The sequence below is a fragment of the Ranitomeya variabilis genome, chromosome 2 (genome assembly GCF_051348905.1).
Source record: "Ranitomeya variabilis isolate aRanVar5 chromosome 2, aRanVar5.hap1, whole genome shotgun sequence".
Classification (NCBI taxonomy): Eukaryota; Metazoa; Chordata; class Amphibia; order Anura; family Dendrobatidae; genus Ranitomeya; species Ranitomeya variabilis.
In genome coordinates this window covers 291839070-291860659 of record NC_135233.1, presented here as the reverse complement: position 1 = coordinate 291860659, position 21590 = coordinate 291839070, and the positions used below count along the sequence as shown (strand labels likewise).

The 21590-nt window shown below is 40.3% G+C and overlaps 1 protein-coding gene across 5 annotated transcripts in view; it reads left to right on the top strand.

The window, feature by feature from the left end:
- The window catches only part of TENM1 (teneurin transmembrane protein 1), a 1288567-nt gene that overhangs the window by 1001884 nt on the left and 265093 nt on the right, over positions 1–21590 (top strand). For all 5 annotated transcript variants that reach the window (XM_077285119.1, XM_077285117.1, XM_077285116.1 and 2 more), the window contains 2 exons: positions 333–594; positions 18722–18989. In XM_077285119.1, coding sequence (XP_077141234.1) covers positions 333–594; positions 18722–18989 — 530 coding nt within the window. The remainder of the gene's footprint in view (positions 1–332; positions 595–18721; positions 18990–21590) is intronic.

Below are 21590 nucleotides of genomic sequence, written 5' to 3'. Positions count from 1 at the left end.
CTTTAATAACCTATGCTAGTAAAAAAGAGTCCTGAAACCTAGGCTTGTGTGTCATGGGCAGGGAAGCCATATTTGTTTAGCATTTTTTGGACTCATATTGTACCGCTAGCCACCTCCATTCTTACATAGAGATTTGATTAACTTCTGGTTCTGGAAGAATAAAGATTATTTTAACATATGCATATTAAAAAAGAACACAAGAAGTGCCTACAGGTCTGACATAGGGATCATCGGTCTCTCTGCGTACCAACCATAAATTCTCTGAGCATGTAATACTATAATAAATCTGGACATCTCAACCCATGCTATCTTGTTTTGTCTCATTATCTTAGCTTTGACCTTGTCACTCTTGGTGGCATATCTATCACTTTACTATTTGAGAGATCGCCCTTCATTGCCGTGAAGAGGACACTGTGGCTTCCTTGGAATAAATTCATAGTGGTTGACAAGGTGGTGATGCAGAGGTCAGAGACAGAGACCCCATTATGTGATATGAGTAGTTTTATCAACCCAAATCCAGTTGTTCTTCCATCACCATTAACGACATATGCTGGATCGTGTTCACAAAGAGGACCCGTGATTCCTGAACTCCAGGTACGTTAATCTCATATATACTTTATAAAGGAATAAATGTAATTTTTTTCATTTGTCAACTACAACTTCTTTCTTTGTAGCTGTGTCCCAAAACCCTTTTATTTGCTTTTATATGTCTCTTATAGTTGCCCTAGTCATCCTTGTTACTAAGCAACAGTCTTGGTGCAACGTTAAGAAAGAATATGACCACAGACCATGACACTCATGACAAAGCTGTGTCCAGGGATGGATTGCTCTCAGTAATGAGGCAGTCTGCAATAGTCCCAATAGCCCGTGCCTATGACCTCCCAGAAGACAACACTGTAACAATTGCTCTATTATTTCTAGTAACCCGTATTTAATATTTTCAAGGTTTTTAAATGTTCTTGAAACAAAAAAATAATAATTTTAATTGAATACCATCTATTCTGCCTTTTACATAATTTTATTTATGCATGCTTTTATGAAAATGGCCAGAGTTACTACAGGAAGAATAATGTATAGGGTTGCCAATCTATTTTTTTTTCATCATTATTTTAGATAGTTTATCCAAAAAAATCAGACAACCAACATTTTTCACAAACACATTAGAAAACCATAAAAAGATATAAAGATGATTGGAGGTATATGACGATATATAAACATAATAACCACATTTACTCTGTCCTGTCATATGATAAGAAAAACTAATTGCAATATGTGACCCCTGCCCTATAGTGTGTCCTCTAATACCCAAAAACATAATGATACTGTGCACAAATAACATTCCCATAAGGGCTCATGTACATGACCATATTTTCAGTCCAAGTGTGATCTAACTAACCATCTGATCACACTCTGACCAATGTTGGACTATGGGGTCGTGCACATGTCTGATTTTTTTTCCTCGGGGCGGTCCAAGGAAAAAATAGCAGTATGCCCGAGTTGGATTCGATTATAATCAGCTATAATAGTTATAATAGCACTTGACCATGCAAATAAATGACATCTGTTGTGAATTCTGCTCTTGGGCTCCCTCCGGTGGTTATAAGTGGTAGCACTGCTGTCTCTGGATCGCAGCATTCATCAGGGGTGTCCACTTTTTTGCAATTCTGACTGGGCTATTTAGTCTTGGTTGACCCTTTAGTCAGTGCCAGTTGTCCATTGTTCCTGGAGGATTCACATCCCTGCCTGGTCTCTCCTGCTTTGCTGTTCATTTTAACAAAGATAAGTTCTGGCCTTGATTTTTGCTGTCCACATGCTGTGGGCCTTATTGTTCAGTTCGTTTCCATGTTTTTGTCTTGTCCAGTTTGGTCTGTATAAGGATTTGTTTAGCCAAGCTGGTATCTCTGGAGATGCAGATATACCCTCCATATCTTTAGTTAGACGTGGAGATTTTGTATTTTCTGTGGTGGATATTTTCTAGTGTTTTAATACTGACCGCATAGTACTCTGTCCTATCCTTTCTATTTAGCTAGAAGTGGCCTCCTTTGCTAAATTCTGATTTCAGTCTGTGTATGTTTTTCCCTCTCCTCTCACAGTCAATATTTATGGGGGGCTGTCTATCCTTTGGGGATTTTCTCTGAGGCAAGATAGTTTTCCCTTTTCTATCTCTAGGGGTAATTAGTCCTCTGGCTGTGTCGAGATGTCTAGGGAGTGAAAGGTACATTCCACGGCTACTTCTAGTTGCGGTGTTAAGTTCAGGGTCTGCGGTCAGTACAGGTACCACCTTCTCCAGAGTACGTCTCATGCTGCTCTTAGGCCACCAGATCATAACAGTACAACTGGCCAACAATGAGTTAACCGCATCTCAGAAGAAGGGAAGGAAAGTGCTGAGCCATTTTTTTTTCTGTAGTCTGTTGTGGTTTTTTTTCCCTCTTTACCTCTGGGTGGCTCAGGAGTTTGGCGCTGGCATGGATGTTCAGGGATTGGCTTCTCATGTGGATCAACTTGCTGCTAGAGTACAGGGTATTTCCGATTATATCGTTCAGACTCCGGTTTTAGAGCCTAGAATTCCAACTCCTGATTTGTTTTTTGGGGACAGGTCCAAATTTTTGAGCTTTAAAAATAACTGTAAACTTTTTTTTGCTCTGAAACCCCGTTCCTCTGGTGATCCCATCCAGCAGGTTAAAATTGTTATATCTCTGCTGCGTGGTGACCCCCAGGATTGGGCATTTGCCCTGGAACCTGGGAATCCAGCTTTGCTTAATGTAGACACCTTTTTCCAGGCGCTTGGGTTATTGTATGATGAACCTAATTCAGTGGATCATGCTGAGAAGACCTTGTTGGCCCTGTGTCAGGGTCAAGAAGTGTCAGAATCATATTGCCAGAAATTTAGAAAATGGTCTGTGCTGACTAAATTGAATGAGGTATCCTTGGCGGCAATTTTCAGAAAGGGTCTGTCTTAATCCGTTAAAGATGTTATGGTGGGGTTCCCCACGCCTGCTGGTCTGAGTGATTCTATGTCTCTGGCCATTCAGATTGATCGGCGCTTGCACGAGCGCAGAGTTGTGCACACTATGGCATTGTCTTCCGAGCGGAGTCCTGAGCCTATGCAGTGTGATAGGATTGTGTCTAGAGCTGAACGACAAGGATTCAGACGTCAGAATAGGTTGTGTTTTTACTGCGGCGATTCTGCTCATGTTATTTCTGATTGCCCTAAGCGTACCAAGAGAATTGCTAGTTCTGTTACCATCAGTACTGTACAACCTAAATTTCTGTTATCTGTGACCCTGATCTGCTCATTATCGTCATTTTCTGTCATGGCATTTGTGGATTCAGGCGCCGCTCTAAACTTAATGGACTTAGATTTTGCCAGACGTTGTGGTTTCCCCTTGCAGCCTTTGCAGAGTCCTATTCCTTTGAGGGGCATTGATGCTACACCGTTGGCTAAAAATAAACCTCAGTTTTGGACACAGCTGACCATGTGCATGGCGCCAGCCCATCAGGAAGATTGTCGTTTTCTGGTGTTGCATAATTTGCATGATGCTATTGTGCTGGGTTTCCCATGGTTACAGGTGCATAATCCGGTATTAGATTGGAAATCTATGTCTGTGACTAGTTGGGGTTGTCAGGGGGTTTATGGTGATGTTCCTTTGATGTCAATTGCCTCCTCCCCCTCTTCTGAAATTCCTGAGTTTTTGTCAGATTTCCAGGATGTATTCAATGAGCCCAAGTCCAGTTCCCTTCCACCGCATAGGGACTGTGATTGTGCTATTGACTTGATTCCAGGCTGTAAGTTCCCTAAGGGCCGACTTTTCAACCTGTCTGTGCCAGAACATACCGCCATGCGGAGCTATGTAAAGGAGTCTTTGGAGAATGGGCATATTCGGCCATCTTCTTCACCATTGGGAGCAGGTTTTTTTTTTGTTGCCAAGAAGGACGGCTCCTTGAGACCCTGTATTGATTATCGCCTCTTGAATAAGATCACGGTCAAATTCCAATACCCTTTGCCTTTGCTTTCTGATCTGTTTGCTAGGATTAAGGGGGCTAGTTGGTTTACTAAGATTGACCTTCGAGGGGCATATAATCTTGTTCGTATTAAGCAGGGTGACGAATGGAAAACTGCGTTTAATACGCCCAAAGGCCATTTTGAATACCTTGTGATGCCATTCGGACTCTCTAATGCTCCATCTGTGTTTCAGTCCTTCATGCATGATATATTTCGGAATTATCTTGATAAATTCATAATTGTATATTTGGATGATATTTTGATTTTTTCAGATGATTGGGAGTCTCATGTCAAACAAGTCAGGATGGTATTTCAGATCTTTCGTGATAATGCCTTGTTTGTGAAGGGGTCTAAGTGCCTCTTTGGAGTACAGAAGATTTCTTTTTTGGGCTTCATTTTTTCTCCCTCATCTATAGAAATGGATCCGGTTAAGGTTCAGGCCATTCATGATTGGATCCAGCCCACATCCGTGAAGAGCCTTCAGAAATTTTTGGGCTTTGCTAATTTTTATCGCCGTTTCATTGCCAACTTCTCCAGTGCTCCAGTGTGGTTAAACCCCTGACCGATTTGACGAAGAAAGGCGCTGATGTGACGAATTGGTCCTCTGCGGCTGTTTCTGCCTTTCAGGAGCTTAAATGCCGATTTACTTCTGCCCCTGTGTTGCGTCAGCCGGATGTTTCTCTTCCTTTTCAGGTTGAGGTTGACGCTTCTGAGATTGGGGCAGGGGCCGTTTTGTCTCAGAGGAATTCTGATGGTTCCTTGATGAAACCGTGTGCCTTCTTTTCTCGAAAATTTTCGCCTGCGGAACGCAATTATGATGTCGGCAATCGTGAGTTGTTGGCTATGAAGTGGGCATTGGAGGAGTGGCGACATTGGCTTGAGGGGGCCAAGCACCGTATTGTGGTCTTGACCGATCATAAGAATCTGATTTACCTCGAGTCTGCCAAACAGCTGAATCCTAGACAGGCCCGATGGTCCCTGTTTTTCTCCCATTTTGATTTTGTGGTCTCGTATCTTCCGGGTTCTAAGAATGTTAAGGCTGATGCCCTCTCTAGGAGCTTTTTGCCTGATTCTCCTGGGGTCCTTGAGCCGGTCGTCATTATGAAGGAAGGGGTGATTCTTTCTGCCATCTCCCCTGATTTACAACGGGTTCTTCAGGAATTTCAGGCTGATAAACCTGATCGCTGTCCAGTGGGGAAACTGTTTGTTCCTGACAGATGGACTAGTAAAGTGATTTCTGAGGTTCATTGTTCTGTGTTGGCTGGTCATCCTGGGATTTTTGGTACCAGAGATTTGGTTGGTAGGTCCTTTTGGTGGCCTTCTTTGTCATGGGATGTGCGTTCTTTTGTGCAGTCCTGTTGGACTTGTGCGCGGGCCAAGCCTTGCTGTTCCCGTGCTAGTGGGTTGCTTTTGCCTTTGCCAGTCCCTGAGAGGCCTTGGACGCATATTTCTATGGATTTTATTTCGGATCTTCCGGTTTCCCAGAGGATGTCGCTTATCTGGGTGGTTTTTCAGCATGTGGTTCGTTTGCATGGCATTCCGGAGAATATTGTGTCCGATAGAGGTTCCCAGTTTGTTTCTAGGTTTTGGCGGGCCTTTTGTGCTAGGCTGGGCATTGATTTGTCTTTTTCTTCCGCATTTCATCCTCAGACAAATGGCCAAACCGAGCGAACTAATCAGACTTTGGAAACTTATTTGAGATGCTTTGTGTCTGCTGATCAGGATGATTGGGTGGCTTTCTTGCCATTGGCCGAGTTTGCCCTTAATAATCGGGCTAGTTCTGCTACCTTGGTTTCACCCTTCTTTTGTAACTCTGGTTTTCATCCTCGTTTTTCTTCAGGGCAGGCCTTCTGATTGAGCCTTCTGATTGTCCTGGGGTGGACTCTGTGGTTTACAGGTTGCAGCAAATTTGGGCTCATGTTGTTGACAATTTGGTGTTGTCTCAGTAGGGGGCTCAGCGTTTTGCTAACCGTCGTCGGTGTTTTGGTTTCCGGCTTCGGGTTGGGGATTTGGTCTGGTTGTCTTCCCATCATGTTCCTATGAAGGTTTCTTCCCCTAAGTTTAAGCCTCGGTTTATTGGCCCTTATAGGATTTCTGAGATTATCAATCCAGTGTCTTTTCGTTTGGCCCTTCCAGCCTCTTTTTCCATCCATAATGTTTTTCATAGATCTTTGTTGTGGAAATACGTGGTGCCCATTGTTCCCTCTGTTGATCCTCCTGCCCCGGTGTTGATTGATGGGGAGTTGGAGTATGTGGTTGAGAAGATTTTGGATTCTCGTTTTTCGAGGCGGAAGCTTCAGTATCTTGTCAAATGGAAGGGTTATGGCCAGGAGGATAATTCTTGGGTTGTTGCCTCCGATGTTCATGCTGAGGATTTGGTTCGTGCCTTTCATTTGGCTCGTCTGGATCGGCCTGGGGGCTCTGGTGAGGGTTCGGTGACCCCTCCTCAAGGGGGGGTACTGTTGTGAATTCTGCTCTTGGGCTCCCTCCGGTGGTTATAAGTGGTAGCGCTGCAGTCTCTGGATCGCAGCATTCATCAGGTGTGTCCACTTTTTTGCAATTCTGACTGGGCTATTTAGTCTTGCTTGACCCTTTAGTCAGTGCCAGTTGTCCATTGTTCCTGGAGGATTCACATACCTGCCTGGTCTCTCCTGCTTTGCTGTTCATTTCAACAAAGATAAGTTCTGGCCTTGATTTTTGCTGTCCACATGCTGTGGGCCTTATTGTTCAGTTCTTTCCATGTTTTTGTCTTGTCCAGCTTGGTCTGTATAAGGATTTGTTTAGCCAAGCTGGTATCTCTGGAGATGCAGATATACCCTCCATATCTTTAGTTAGATGTGGAGATTTTGTATTTTCTGTGGTGGATATTTTCTAGCGTTTTAATACTGACCGCATAGTACTCTGTCCTATCCTTTCTATTTAGCTAGAAGTGGCCTCCTTTGCTAAATTCTGATTTCAGTCTGTGTATGTTTTTTCCCTCTCCTCTCACAGTCAATATTTGTGGGGGGCTGTCTATCCTTTGGGGATTTTCTCTGAGGCAAGATAGTTTTCCCTTTTCTATCTCTAGGGGTAATTAGTCCTCCGGCTGTGTCGAGATGTCTAGGGAGTGAAAGGTACATTCCACGGCTACTTCTAGTTGCGGTGTTAAGTTCAGGGTCTGCGGTCAATACAGGTACCACCTTCTCCAGAGTACGTCTCATGCTGCTCTTAGGCCACCAGATCATAACAGACATCTGCGAGCAAGTCTGATTTTCACAGATTGACAGAATGGAGAAGATGGTGAATTTTGTTTTTACCATCTTCTCATTCGAGAAAATCGGAGCACACTCTGAACCCACTCTGATCAACCTCCAATCCGAGTATGATTTGCATAACGGCACGATCCTCTTGGATGAGAGAAAATACTGTGATGTGACCCTAGCCTTAGGTGGTCTAATCACACCCAGAGACAGTTTTCTAAGTAACACTAATCAATGACTATGCTTGACAGTATATCTGTATCATGCACCTCCAAGTGTTGGTGCAGGTTGCACGTTTCAAAACCACTGGCACTCCACGGTCGCACAGCTCTCTGAAGACAATCCTGAGCACACTTTTGCAATGATTGATTTTTGTTGGCTTAATGAAATCCCTGGAATGAAAATTGCTAGGAACTGGGATTGTATTTAGGTTTTGTATTCTTAAAGTGAAATATTATTCCGATATTTTTAATTTTAGAAAAGTTGGTGAATCTCAGTGTTTGCACATCTTTTTTTTATTTTTTATAGGCTACCATTAATATATCTATTAAATTTCTAATGTATTTCACTGAATCTGGATCTCAATTAGAAAATACCAGGAAAATGCCTACTTGTAATGGCATAAATTTGCACATAATTTGCATAATGCTACAGTATAAGACTGACCAGCCCTTCATCTGGGAAATTGTTATATTTGTTTTCAGGATTTTGATGTACAATAACAAATTGTATTGTGGTACCATATTAGCCAGAAAAATTGAGGTGAATACTTTTCTGCCCAATGATGACAAAAGTATTCTAGGAGTGATACCTTTATTAGCCAAACTGAAAATAATATGTTTGCAAGCTTTCAGAGCACAGTGGCTCCTTCTTTAGGCAGGATTACAAAATTTGTAATCTTGCCTGAAGAAGGAGCCACTGTGCTCTGAAAGCTTGCAAACATATTATTTTCTGTTTAATTAATAAAGGTATCACTCCTAGAATACTTTTGTCATCATTGGGCAGAAAAGTATTCACCTCGATTTTAGGATTTTATAATAATACCTATAGACGAAGACATGGATATTTAATGCTTCAGTGTATAATTCAGTATATTATTGTGAAGGAACTTATTTAGATCTAGTACCCCATGCTGGAAAATCCCCTTTGGAAGGTGACCCACTGCCTCTCTTCAATATATCTTTTTTATGTAATTTTGTGTTGATAGCAAAATGCTACATTTATATTGTACATGAAAATATAAGCTGTAAAATAAAAAAAAATAGTGTTCTCCCTCAGTAATTCCTACACAGTCTTTTGTTTCTGTGAACTGTGTTGAACGCATTTTGTAGGCATTTTCTTTACATCCTTAGTGCTACAAAATAACTCTCCAACTCTTACAGATGAATCTCTGAGAAAGCCCAATGCAATGCTTGAGTTTGACCCCTAAGATTTACTCCATGCAGGCTTAATATACATCCACTTATTTTGACACACTTATTGCTTCTTCTCTTTTATCATCTCCACAGTCAATAACATAAATCTAGCCCTCTGAATCCAGCCACAAATGCATCTGCATGCTTTTTATCTAGACCAGATGGCAACTTACTGAACACAGCAAATCTAATATTTATTTCTCGTTCCCACCATCTAATTTATTCTGTTATTTTGAAATATAAAAATATATGAACAATATAAATATATAGTGTATGTATATATGAGTGTTTGTGTATATATATATATATATATATATATATATATATATATATATATATATATATATATATATACAGTGCAGACAAAAATTTGGACACACCTTCATCAAAACTATGAATTAACACATGTGGAATTATATATTTAACAAAAAAGTGTGAAACAACTGAAATTATGTCTTATATTCTAAGTTCTTCAAAGTAGCCACCTTTTGCTTTGATGACTGCTTTGCACACTCTTGGCATTCTCTTGATGAGCTTCAAGAGGTAGTCACTGGGAATGGTTTTCACTTCACAGGTGTGCCCTGTCAGGTTTAATAAGTGTGATTTCTTGCCTTATAAATGGTGTTGGGACCATCAGTTGTGTTGTGCAGAAGTCTGGTGGATACACAGCTGATAGTCCTACTAAATAGACTGTTAGAATTGGTATTATAGCAAGAAAAAAGCAGCTAAGTAAAGAAAATGAGTGGCCATCATTACTTAAAGAAATGAAGGTCAGTCAGTCCGAAAAATTGGGAAAACTTTGAAACTGTCCCCAAGTGCAGTGGCAAAAACCATCAAGCGCTACAAAGAAACTGGCTCACATGAGGACCGCCCTAGGAAAGGAAGACCAAGAGTCACCTCTGCTTCTGAGGATAAATTTATCCGAGTCACCAGCCTTAGAAATCGCAGGTTAACAGCAGCTCAGATTAGAGACCAGGTCAATGCCACACAGAGTTCTAGTGGCAGACACATCTCTGCAACAACTGTTAAGAGGAGACTTTGTGCAGCAGGCCTTCATGGTAAAATAGCTGCTAGGAAACCACTGCTAAGGACAGGCAACAAGCAGAAGAGACTTGTTTGGGCTAAAGGACACAAGGAATGGACATTAGACCAGTGGAAATCTGTGCTTTTGTCTGATGACTCCAAATTTGAGATCTTTGGTTCCAACCACCGTGTCTTTGTCCAACGCAGAAAAGGTGAACGGATGGACTCTACATGCCTGGTTCCCACCGTGAAGCATGGAGGAGATGGTGTGGGGGTGCTTTGCTGGTGACACTGTTGGGGATTTATTTAAAATTGAAGGCATACTGAACCAGCATGGCTACCACAGCATCTTGCAGCAGCATGCTATTCCATCTGGTTTGCGTTTAGTTGGACCATCATTTATTTTTCAACAGGACAATGACCCCAAACACACCTCCATGCTGTGTAAGGGCTATTTGACCAAGAAGGAGAGTGATGAGGTGCTACGCCAGATGACCTGTCCTCCACAGTCACCAGACCTGAACCCAATGGAGATGGTTTGGGGTGAACTGGGCCGCAGAGTGAAGGCAAAAGTGCTAAGCATCTCTGGGAACTCCTTCAAGATTGTTTGAAGATCATTCCCGGTGACTACCTCTAGAAGCTCATCAAGAGAATGCCAAGAGTGTGCAAAGCAGTCATCAAAGCAAAAGGTGGCTACTTTGAAGAACCTAGAATATAAGACATAATTTCAGTTGTTTCACACTTTTTCTTTAAGTATATAATTCCACATGTGTTAATTCATGGTTTTGATGCCTTCAGTGTAAATGCACAATTTTCATAGTCATGAAAATACACAAAAATCTTTAAATGAGGTGTGTTCAAACTTTTGGTCTGTACTGTATGTATATATATATATATATATATATATATATATATATATATATATATAGATAGATAGATAGATAGATAGAAAGATATAAATATACACTGCTCAAAAAAATAATGGGAACACTAAAATCCCACATCCTAGATATCACTGAATGAAATATTCCAGTTGTAAATCTTTATTCATTACATAGTGGAATGTGTTGAGAACAATAAAACATAAAAATTATCAACATAAATCACAACTAATATCTGGTGGTCTGGAGTTGGAATTTGCTCAAAATCAAACTGGAAAATGAAGTTACAGGCTGATCCAACTTCAGTGGAAATGCCTCAAGACAAGGAAATGATGCTCAGTAGTGTGTGTGGCCTCCACGTGCCTGTTTGACCTCTCTACAATGCCTGGACATGCTCCTGATGAGGCAGCAGATGGTCTCCTGAGGGATTTCCTCCCAGACCTGGACTAAAGCATCCACCAACTCCTGGACAGTCTGTGGTGCAACATGATGTTGGTGGATGGTGCGAGACATGATGTCCCAGATGTGTTCAATCGGATTCAGGTCTGGGGAATGGGTGGGCCAGTCCATAGCTTCAATGCCTTCATCTTGCAGGAACTGCTGACACACTCCAGCCACATTAGGTCTGGCATTGTCCTGCATTAGGAGGAACCCAGGGCCAACTGCACCAGCGTATGGTCTCACAAGGGATCTGAGGATTTCATCTCAGTACCTAATGGCAGTCAGGCTAACTCTGGCGAGCACATGGAGGGCTGCGCGGCCCTCCAAAGAAATTCCACCCTACACCATTACTGACCCACTGCCAAACCAGTCATGCTGAAGGATGTTGCAGGCAGCAGATTTCTCTCCATGGCATCTCCAGAATCTGTCACATCTGTCACATGTGCTCAGTGTGAACCTGCTTTCATCTGTGAAGAGCACAGTGCTCCAGTGGCGAGTTTGCCAATCCTGGTGTTCTGTGGCAAATGCTAAGCGTCCTGCACAGTTTTGGGCTGTGAGCTCAACCCCATCTGTGGACGTCGGGCACTCAGACCATCCTCATGGAGTTGGTTTCTAACCGTTTGTGCAGACACATGCACATTTGTGGTCTACTGGAGGTCATTTTTCCGGGCTCTGGCAGTGCTCCTCCTGTTCCTCCTTGCATAAAGGCTGAGGTAGCAGTCCTGCTGCTGGGTTGTTACCCTCCTACGGCCCCCTCCAAGTCTCCTGGTGTACTTGCCTGTCTCCTGCTACTGCCTCCAGCCTCTGGACACTACGCTGACAGACACAGCAAACCTTGCCACAGCTCGCATTGATGTGCCATCCTGGATGAGCTGCATTACCTGAGCCACTTGTGTGGGTTGTACAGTCCATCTCATGCTACCACGAATGTGAAAGCACAACCAACATTCAAAAGTGATCAAAACATCAGCCAGAACGCATTGGTACTGAGATGTGGTCTGTGGTCCCCACCTGAACAACCACTCCTTTATTGAGTATGTCTTGAAAATTGCCAATAATTTCCATCCGTTGTCTATTCCCTTTGCACAACAGCATGTGAAATTGATTGTCAAACAGTGTTGCTTCCTAAGTGGACAGTTTGATTTCACAGAAGTTTGATTTACTTGGAGTTATATTCTGCTGTTTAAATGTTCCCTTTATTTTTTTTGAGCAGTGTATATACAGTATACTACTCAAACTCGAAATTGCAAAGCCAAGAAGGAAAAGTCATAAACATGAAGAAATCACAGGATTGATAAACGTTTTATTGACATGCAAGTGATATAGAAATTAAAACTAGATTTTCATACATCTCAATTTATTAAGTGTTGAGTATGAGTGCCACAAACAGAAATACACACTTACAAGCCCTGGCTGCTATCATTAAGGTTAGTAATGGTTGTTTGAGGAATGTTCTGCAATGCTGAATGCAATCCATCAAGATCTGCTGCTGGCAGCTCCCTTTGCAGTTAATGACGAACATGATCCCAGATGTGCTTGACTTGAGGCAAGTCCAGAAACATTGTACGCCATGGTAGCACATTTAGGAAGACTGATCACAGTACAACGAGCAACATGCAGCCTGTCATTTTTGTGTTGAAAAATGTCTCTTAACTTACTTTGGCAAAAAAGAGAAGCTGTGAGGTCAGTTTCTGATGTTGGATTAGAGGGCTTTGCTCTGTTAGTTCATCCAAAGGGTGGTGGATGCAGTCCCGGTCAGGGCTCTGTGTGGTCAACTAAGTTCTTCCACACCAAACTCACCCAGCCATGTTTTTATGGACTTTCCTTTGTGTTCATTGGCAGTCATGCTCAAACAGAAAACGGTCTTTTCCCAAACTGTTCACACAAAGTTGGAAGTATGCAGTTTTCCAAAATATCTTGATATGTTACAATCATTGAGATTTCCCTTCACTGGAATTTTGGGGTTTAAGTCAACCTCTATAAAGAACCCCATAATATTATCTTTCCTGCATCGAGCTTTACAGTTGTCACTATTCAGTCAGACAAGTAATGATCCCCTGGAATTCACCAAACCCAAACTTGTCAATCAGATTGCAAGATATAGTAGCATGATTTGTGACACCACAGAATACGTTTCCATTCCTCCAGATTCCAGTAGCAGCATGCTTAACACCACTCCATCCAATGCTTGGCATTTTGCTTGGTGAGTCATATTTTCCAGAACCAAATAGCTGCATGCAAGCCTTATGTCACCAATGGTGACATAAGGCTTGCATGCAGCTATTTGGTTCTGGAAAATACTGCCATGAAGCACCTGCCGGTGCAGTAAGAATCAGCAGAGCGTTGGTGAATTTTATGCACAATGCATCTCGGCACTCAACAATTTTGCTATGTTACTGTGGTTCCAAAATGCTTCTACTTTTCCATAATAATTGATTGTGGAATATTTAGTAGGGAAGACATTTAATGAATTGACTTGTTGAAATTGTGGAATCATAGTACAGTACTATGCTCAAATTTAGTGACCTCCTTAGAATGACCTACTGTTTCACAAGAAATCCTAAAAGTTAGATCACAATTTATATAATCATAACTTTATCATATAATTAACAACATGTGCCTAAAAATGCACAGGTCCCCATAATGCCATCTAGACAGCTCTGACCTTTTCAAGCATTAACTTTGCAAGACATCTGAAGGGGTCCACTTTTAGCTGGTATCAAGATGTTGGCATGAGATAATTTAAGTACGGCAATTTGCGATGACGGATCTGGCTTGTTTTTCCAGCTCATTCCACAGAGGCTTGACCAGAATTAGATTTGGAGCATTAGGAGGTCAAGTCAACACCTTGGTTTCTTTGTCACATGATCCTTAAACACTGGCAGGACACATTATCCTGCTAAAAGAGGCCACTGCCTTACAGAATACAACGACCATGAAGGGTTGAACTTGGCCTGCAATAATGCTTATTTTGATGTTAAAGTAACATTCATGTTAATTCCAGAACCAAAGCCCTCAACATTACCAAGACCATCACATCGCCACAGATTGCTTATCTTTTATCTTAGTGTTTCCTGGTGACATCTCTTCTTTGGTAACTAATGCGCACATACTGTCCGTATAATATGAAAGAAAATGTAAATTCATCAGAACAAGCCAAATTTTTCAATTGTTCCACGGTCCATTTTTAATGTTCTTGTTATTAACATAGGTGCTTATAGCGGTGGATAGGGATCAGCATGGGCAATGTGATTGGTCTTTTTCTTTGTAGCTCCTTAAACAGCGTGCAGCCTTATATTAACCATCATGAAACCTTTCTTTCATAGCCACTATGAATTTTTTCAACAATTTGTACTACTTTGCAGCTTTTCTGTGAGGCTGGAATAGATGGGTTAGCCTTTCCTCCTCAAGTACATGAATGAGCCTGGAGTGCTCATGAGCCTTTTGTCAACCACCTTCCTTGGGCCACATTTTTTTTCTTCCAACACAACACCTTTAAGAACAAGCTGTTCACTTGCTGTCAAATACATCACATCCCTTGACAGGCACCATTGTGATGGGATAATCCATGTTATTGACTTATCCTGTCAGTGGTTTTAATGTTATACCCGTTCATTACCTATGTATACATACATGTGGAGTGCAGCATAGATCAAAAATATGAGTCAACATAATAGGGTTTTTCATAAAAGGTCGAGCTTATGAAATCACACCATTGTTTGCAGTGAAAAAGTCACACCTATATAACATTTTAACATTAGGCTTGAAAGTATATAGGGTTAAAACTGTACCTAAGGAGAAATAAGGATGTTTCAATGTAATGATTGCAGTGCTGTATATTTCCTCATTTAAAAAAAGTATATGCCTCATTTTGTGCCTAGATTTACGAACATTGAGAATATGAAGTTAGATTATGGACAAGAAAATGTGAACATGAAGGAAGGTCAGAGTTAAAGATGGAAATTTGAAATTACCAGCACATTTATTATAAGTGTGCCGAAAAATAATTTAAAGTATGGAATGCTAAGAAAAAAATAATGGTCATCACATTAAAATGTAAATTTTTAAATTTTGCCTATCAGATGGCTCTGCACCTATGTATCACCAGTGCACAGAACATATTATATAGGCATGGATTATAATACAATAATATAATTATAAGAGTAGAATTTCCCTGGCTGCTTTTCCTACTGAAAAAACACAACTCTCGTGTCATAGTCTCTCTCTAAGTGACTGATGCTCTGGTACAAAACTTGACAAAAACCAAGGTCAACGGTGGTGCTGGTTTTTGGAGAAACATTTTTTTTTAATCACACACAGCTTATAGTGTAAATTATGCATTAGAATATGGTCTTCAAGAGCATAATAGCCCTCTATTGATGATCTGTGCACTAAAATAAGAGATTTGATAACAAAATTAGTATAAAATTTCAAAAAATTTAAAATTTGAGAGTCCTCAGAGGTTGATACCTTTTAATGGCTAACTGAAAAGATGGTAACAAATTGCAAGCTTTCGAGACTACTCAGGTCTCTTTATCAGTTTTAGAATAATGCAAATCTGAATAGTGACGTATTTATGCACAAGAGGACACAGGAATAATGCAATGGATAAGACAAGTGATGTGAAGCAGAACTATCAGTATGAGAGAGGGAGAAAATAGTTGGAACAGTTCCTAGATAAGGAGTGTGAAAGTTTTATTGTCCTGTGATTGAGATCTGGTCAGACTGTGAAGCCCCCAAATGGTCTGAGGAGCATATTTCTAGTCTTTCTATATCAACTAAGGAATGTGCTACTTAGACCATTTGGAGTCATCACAGCCCAATCAGAACTTAATCACAGGATAATAAAACTTAAACACTCCTAATCTATGAACTGTTCCAATATTTAGGTCCATAACTGTTTTCTCCCTGTCCCACATTGATAGTTCTGCTTTGTCACTGGTATTATCTATTGCATCATTCCTGTGCCCTCTTGTGCATAAGTATGTCACTTTTAAGATTTTGTGTTATTATTTAATATTTTTCTATCTAAAGAAAATACATCTATTTTTCCTGTATTAAAATGCACACATCGAAGAGTTTATTGCCATGTATAAATAAAGTACATATCTAAGGGAGCCATGTTGAAAAATATTCCTTTGTATAGTCTTTATTTAACCACCTCTACAATCAGGAACGATTCTATCTTTCCTGCTATCACAGGCAAAAATTGAAATAAGAAAAAAAATCTCAAACTGTCTTTCTCTAACTTAAATTAGACGTGTATGAAAAAAACTACTTACTAGCCCTTCCTGCAAATGGAGGAACAAACCAACGAATGCAGTAGCATCCTGTATAAGCCTAGGTGTATACGAAAATTTAATATAGGGGAATTAAACAGCATTAATGCCATATACTGTAGAATATGCTAAAGGCTGGTGAATTGGTCAACTTATGCGCTAACTATCTTCATCTTATGAGCATATTCCTTATGGCAGTAATACAATATACTTATTCTACATTCATTGTTTGCACTTATCTTGGTATTCCTTGGTTTGTATATTGTGCAGTCATAGCAGCGTGCACCTGTTCCCTTTTGCAGGATGTGCAGGTCGTTTTTTTATTTTTGCAGTATACTATTTAAGGTGTTGACTGCCTCTATATCTGGCTGAGCTCCTTCCATCAGCCTAAGGCTGTTTTTAGTTAGTTCTGGATCCCACCTGCCCATTTGACACTTTTTTTCCAGGAGAGGCAAGTCTGATAAATATTAGGTGTACGGTCCCACAGGCTGCCACGAGAGGTGGTGAGTTCTCCTTCAATGGAGGTCTTCAAACAGAGGCTGGACAGACATCTGTCTGAGATTAGTTTAGTGAATCCTGCATTGAGCAGGGGGTTGGACACGATGACCCTGAAGATCCCTTCCAACTCCAACATTCTATGATTCTATTGGTATTGTGACGTAAATGCAACTATTAGGATTTTTCCTATCTGTCTGTTAGACACAAACACTGTTAAATCAGTGAGACTAAATAAAGCAAACACATCTTTATTTTGTCTCTTGCCATTTAACCTGGTACTTTACAGCTCAAGCAATAATAGGAACAGAGTAGCTTTAGCTTCAGTCAGTTTTACACCGCTCACTTAATGGACACACAGTGCTGTAATAGACTTTAAAAATTCATAGGATGGACACAGCGAGATGGAAAAAGTTAGAACGCAAGAAAATAAGAGGTCAACAAATTTTACCACAAATTGGGGTTATTTGGACAGTAAGGCCGGGTTTCTGTGTTCATTCTAGTATGATAAAACAAGAGAGTGCTTTGTTATAGTTAAATCAAATGGGGTCAGCCGCAGCTCCGTGAGCAGCCTCGTTGCTAGATACATGCACACATTGCTCACAAAATAGGCATAACGGACTAAGGCGCAGTTTTTTTTAACTCACGTCATGTATTGTTATACTACAATATGTCTTCTGATAGGTACCAGTAACTATATATGTCAATGCTCAAACACATATCTGTATGTGTACATTGTAAATGTAAACTTAAGAAGGAAAAAATGTGGAAATCTCAGGATAGATAGACATGATAATGACATATAAATGATGAAAAAATGGAAACAACATTTTAGATTTATTCACTCATCGAGTATGAGCACCATACGTTCCCAGAAATACACATACTTACACACATTGACTGCTATACATGACATTAATAATAGATGTCTGAGGAATGTTCTGCCACGGTGAATGCACTTAGTCATGCAATAGCCAACTAATAATGTCCCATACCATATGTGTTTAATCGGAAACAAGTCTGGCGACCCTGCAGTTCATAATTGCATATTTAGGCCACACAGCATGCTCACAGAAGCATGAGCAACATGCACCATGGTGCTGTGTTAGAAACCAACACTTGGGACACTTTGGAGAAGTGGCCATTTTTGTGATTTCCACAAATGGTGGCTAGGAATGAAGTAGGAAATAAAACAAAAATGCTAATTAGCAGGCCATTACATGTCCCATAGAGGAGCCTCACTCCAGTTTTATCATCTTCTTCAGTCCAGTCACTGGTACAGTCATCACTGGGTCATTTTACCATCATCAGTTTCCTGGTGTTTTTCAATGCTTGGCATCTTCTACGTTAATTAGGCCTGGATGAAAGTTACACAATTTTATGAAGCGTCCTAGTCAGCTATAGAGATGCCAAAGATGTCTGGCACTGGAAGATGCCACTTAAGCTGGGTGCTAAAAGAAGTCAAAGATGGCCTAGGGGAAAACTATATCAGTGATCGAACGGGATGACGGTTGGAGCAGGTCTGTGCATCAGAAGAGGTGAAGGTTGGGTTACTAGAATTATTTTTATTTTTCTATACACATATCTATCACACCAAGGGGTCTGGACCAACTTCAGAACTTAATAATGTACCTTCAACATGCATTAAATAAAGTCAATGTCAATTACATTTCCTGGTCAAATGCCAACGACTTGAAGTTCAACAGCATCACTCCACTACTTATAGATAAAAGAGTTTCTCTTGAAAAATATGATTGTAGCATATTCAGTGTTGGCAAGTCATTTGGGGTTGTCTCCCTATAGTTTCCTTACCTAATGAATATTTTTTTTAATTAAAAATATTTGATAATTTGCCACCTCTCAGGTTTAAAATGTAATGTCACTAGTGTACAACGCCATACATAATGGATGATCTCTCTACCAATGTTTTCCTTGTACCTTGTAGGTCGTGCAAGAAGAAATTTCAATCCCATCCAGTTTTTTGAAACTCAGTTACCTGAGCAGCCGAACATTGGGCTATAAGAGCCTCATTCATATTATCCTCACCCACGCAACTATCCCTATTGGACTAAGTAAAGTACATCTAATTGTAGCAGTGGAAGGACGACTTGTACAGAAATGGTTTCCCGCTGCTATTAACTTGGTTTATACCTTTGCTTGGAATAAAACGGATATTTATGGCCAGAAAGTATCCGGTCTCTCAGAAGCACTAGGTATGTTTTACCTCATTCATCTTCATATTTATACTCAAATAGATATTTAAAGCTTTTTCATGTAGTCTTCTTTTTTTGAATATATTCAGCTCAGGAAATGTCCTTGAAATCGTTGAACAAAAATGAAAATCTATGTTTATCTGTGAATACCTAAGTTTAAGGATCTTATCCATGAAGGGCTGTTTCTAAAATCACATTCTCTACGTGCTCGGTATCTTGAAGATACGAAAGAAACCAACATTTGACATTTATTTGCAGACTCCTTGACACATATCAGAGAAGTTTGGTAAAAAAAAATCAATTTTAAAAGAACAAATTCTGTATAAAAGTTATTAATGGGTTTGGCTTTTTCCAACTGGCAGCTCTCGGTGGTCATTGTTGAAATAATATAGCAGCTTATTTGTTCAGCCATTGGCCACCATGGTGGGACGTGGTTTGGCTGCATCATTTCAGCTGGTTTAACTCTTACAAAATATATTTATTTTTTGAGACTTCAAAGTGTCAAAGTGTTACATTTTATTATTTTTTAAGATCATAATAATAGTAAAAACATCTGAAATATGTTATTTTTTACACTGGCCATTACCATGAATTAGGCTGAAGCTGTAGAGATTCTTTTTCTGGAAGATTCCAGAGATTATTTTTCAGCCTTCTCATTTATTGTCCTAGTATTACAATGTAAAGTAACATCAGTCTATAGATAACACAGAGTCCACTATTCACAATAGCTTATTGGGTCAGCTCACTTTCTTTCCCTCCCGGCACAGTGTCCTCTGCACAGGTTTGAGAGCATGCCCACAACACGTTTATTTAGAAGGCAATTATTGTCTTAATGAAAGCTGATCTATCTGTGGCCTACCATAGAGAAAATTTCAGAACTGCAGTAGACAAGGCAGAGCAACTTAGACAAGATGTCTATGCTCCTAATTATGTGCAGAAAATATAATAAAAAATATACAATCTGCAATTGACACTTTGTGACAGATTTGAGTATATACTATTGTCCAGATTCATCATTTGCATGTTTTTCAAATCACTTTAATTTTTTGTCTTCTGGCATTGATGTTGATGTTTTTTTGCACCACAGTTTTCAAAATGGTGCACATGCTTAACAAATTTTGTGCAAAGTCCAAAATGTGATTATATATATATATATATATATACTGTATATGTATATATATATATATATATATATATATATATATATATGTATATTTATTTACCCTTTTTGTGCTTTTTTAATGCAAATATTAACGTTTTGCAAAATGGCACAAAACGTGTGCCAAAATATACATGAAAACTCTCTAAAGGAGAACTGGAATTACATTTGCACCAAATATTTGAACTATTTAAAAAAGCGGCAATTGATTAATCAGCCGAAAACATCTGGTAAACCCCAAATTCCGCCCATAATGGTGAGCATAAAGAAAAAACATGTATAATATCAACTTTAAAAAATGCACAAATTAAAAGAATTACAAAATTAGACATAAATAGAATAATAAATCAAATCCAAAATGCTTTTAATCAGCAAAAACAACATATGATTGTATATGAGCACCAATATATTATCAAAGCTTAGAAGTAAAGGAATCCTCAAACACACAGGAATACTTTGTAGAATTTCTCACAATTAATAAGAATGTACTTGGTCATTAAAAGCCCAATGGGATAATGAGAAAGTAAATGAGACGCTACAGAGAACTGCAGTGCCAGGATGTAATACCTCACCACCGACTGCTATGAAACTGGCGGTTTAGCAGTCATGTGTAGGGTTGAGCGACTTTCATTTTTTTAAGATCGAGTCTGGTTTTGTGAAACCCGATTTAGTCCAGAGTCGAGTCGAGTGAAGTCGGCCGATTATCGCTAAAAGTCGGGGATCGACCGAAACACGAAACCCAATGCAAGTCAATGGGGAAGCATAGCCGGCAGTGAGTGGAGGCCAGGAAAACACCTACAGTGCACATTTTACTGCCAAAAACATCCATTCTTGTTTTCTGAAGCTTGTCAATCTTAATTAACTTTATAATAATAGTTGGGCACTGGAAATTGGGGGTCATTTGGCAAAAGTTGTGGGGGTAGGGCTGGTTCAAGGTTTTAGTGGGCCCAGGAAACATGGACTACGTCATGGCGGTGGAGCAGGGAGAGGTAAGTATTTCAACGTTGCAAGTGCTGTGATCCTGAGCAAGCAGGGGGGGCCCACTCGTTCGCACGGCGGTGTGTTTGCATGGCGGGGGCGCCTCCCACCAGCAGCGACACTTTTGCGTACTCTGAGTGGCCCTGTGCCAGTGACGTCGCCAACGAGTATGCCCCCCCACCTGATGAAGGAACCTGCACTTTCATCTGCACCTTCCTCTTTGTCCCTGTGTAAGGTGGTATAATATGCGGGAAGGGGAACCTTACTTTCAGCAGGGTCAGATTCTGGCTGTGTAGAGTACAAGGGGAATGTAGTGGTCTAGGTCAATGTACCAGCAGACTCATCTAGCAGTGGCTGGGCAATGGGCAGGATGATGAGGAAACAGATATAGGGCCAAAGAATAAAGTAGGCTAAATGCAGATCAAAATTGGTAACAGGACTAAACAGGCGGCATTGCTTTGTTC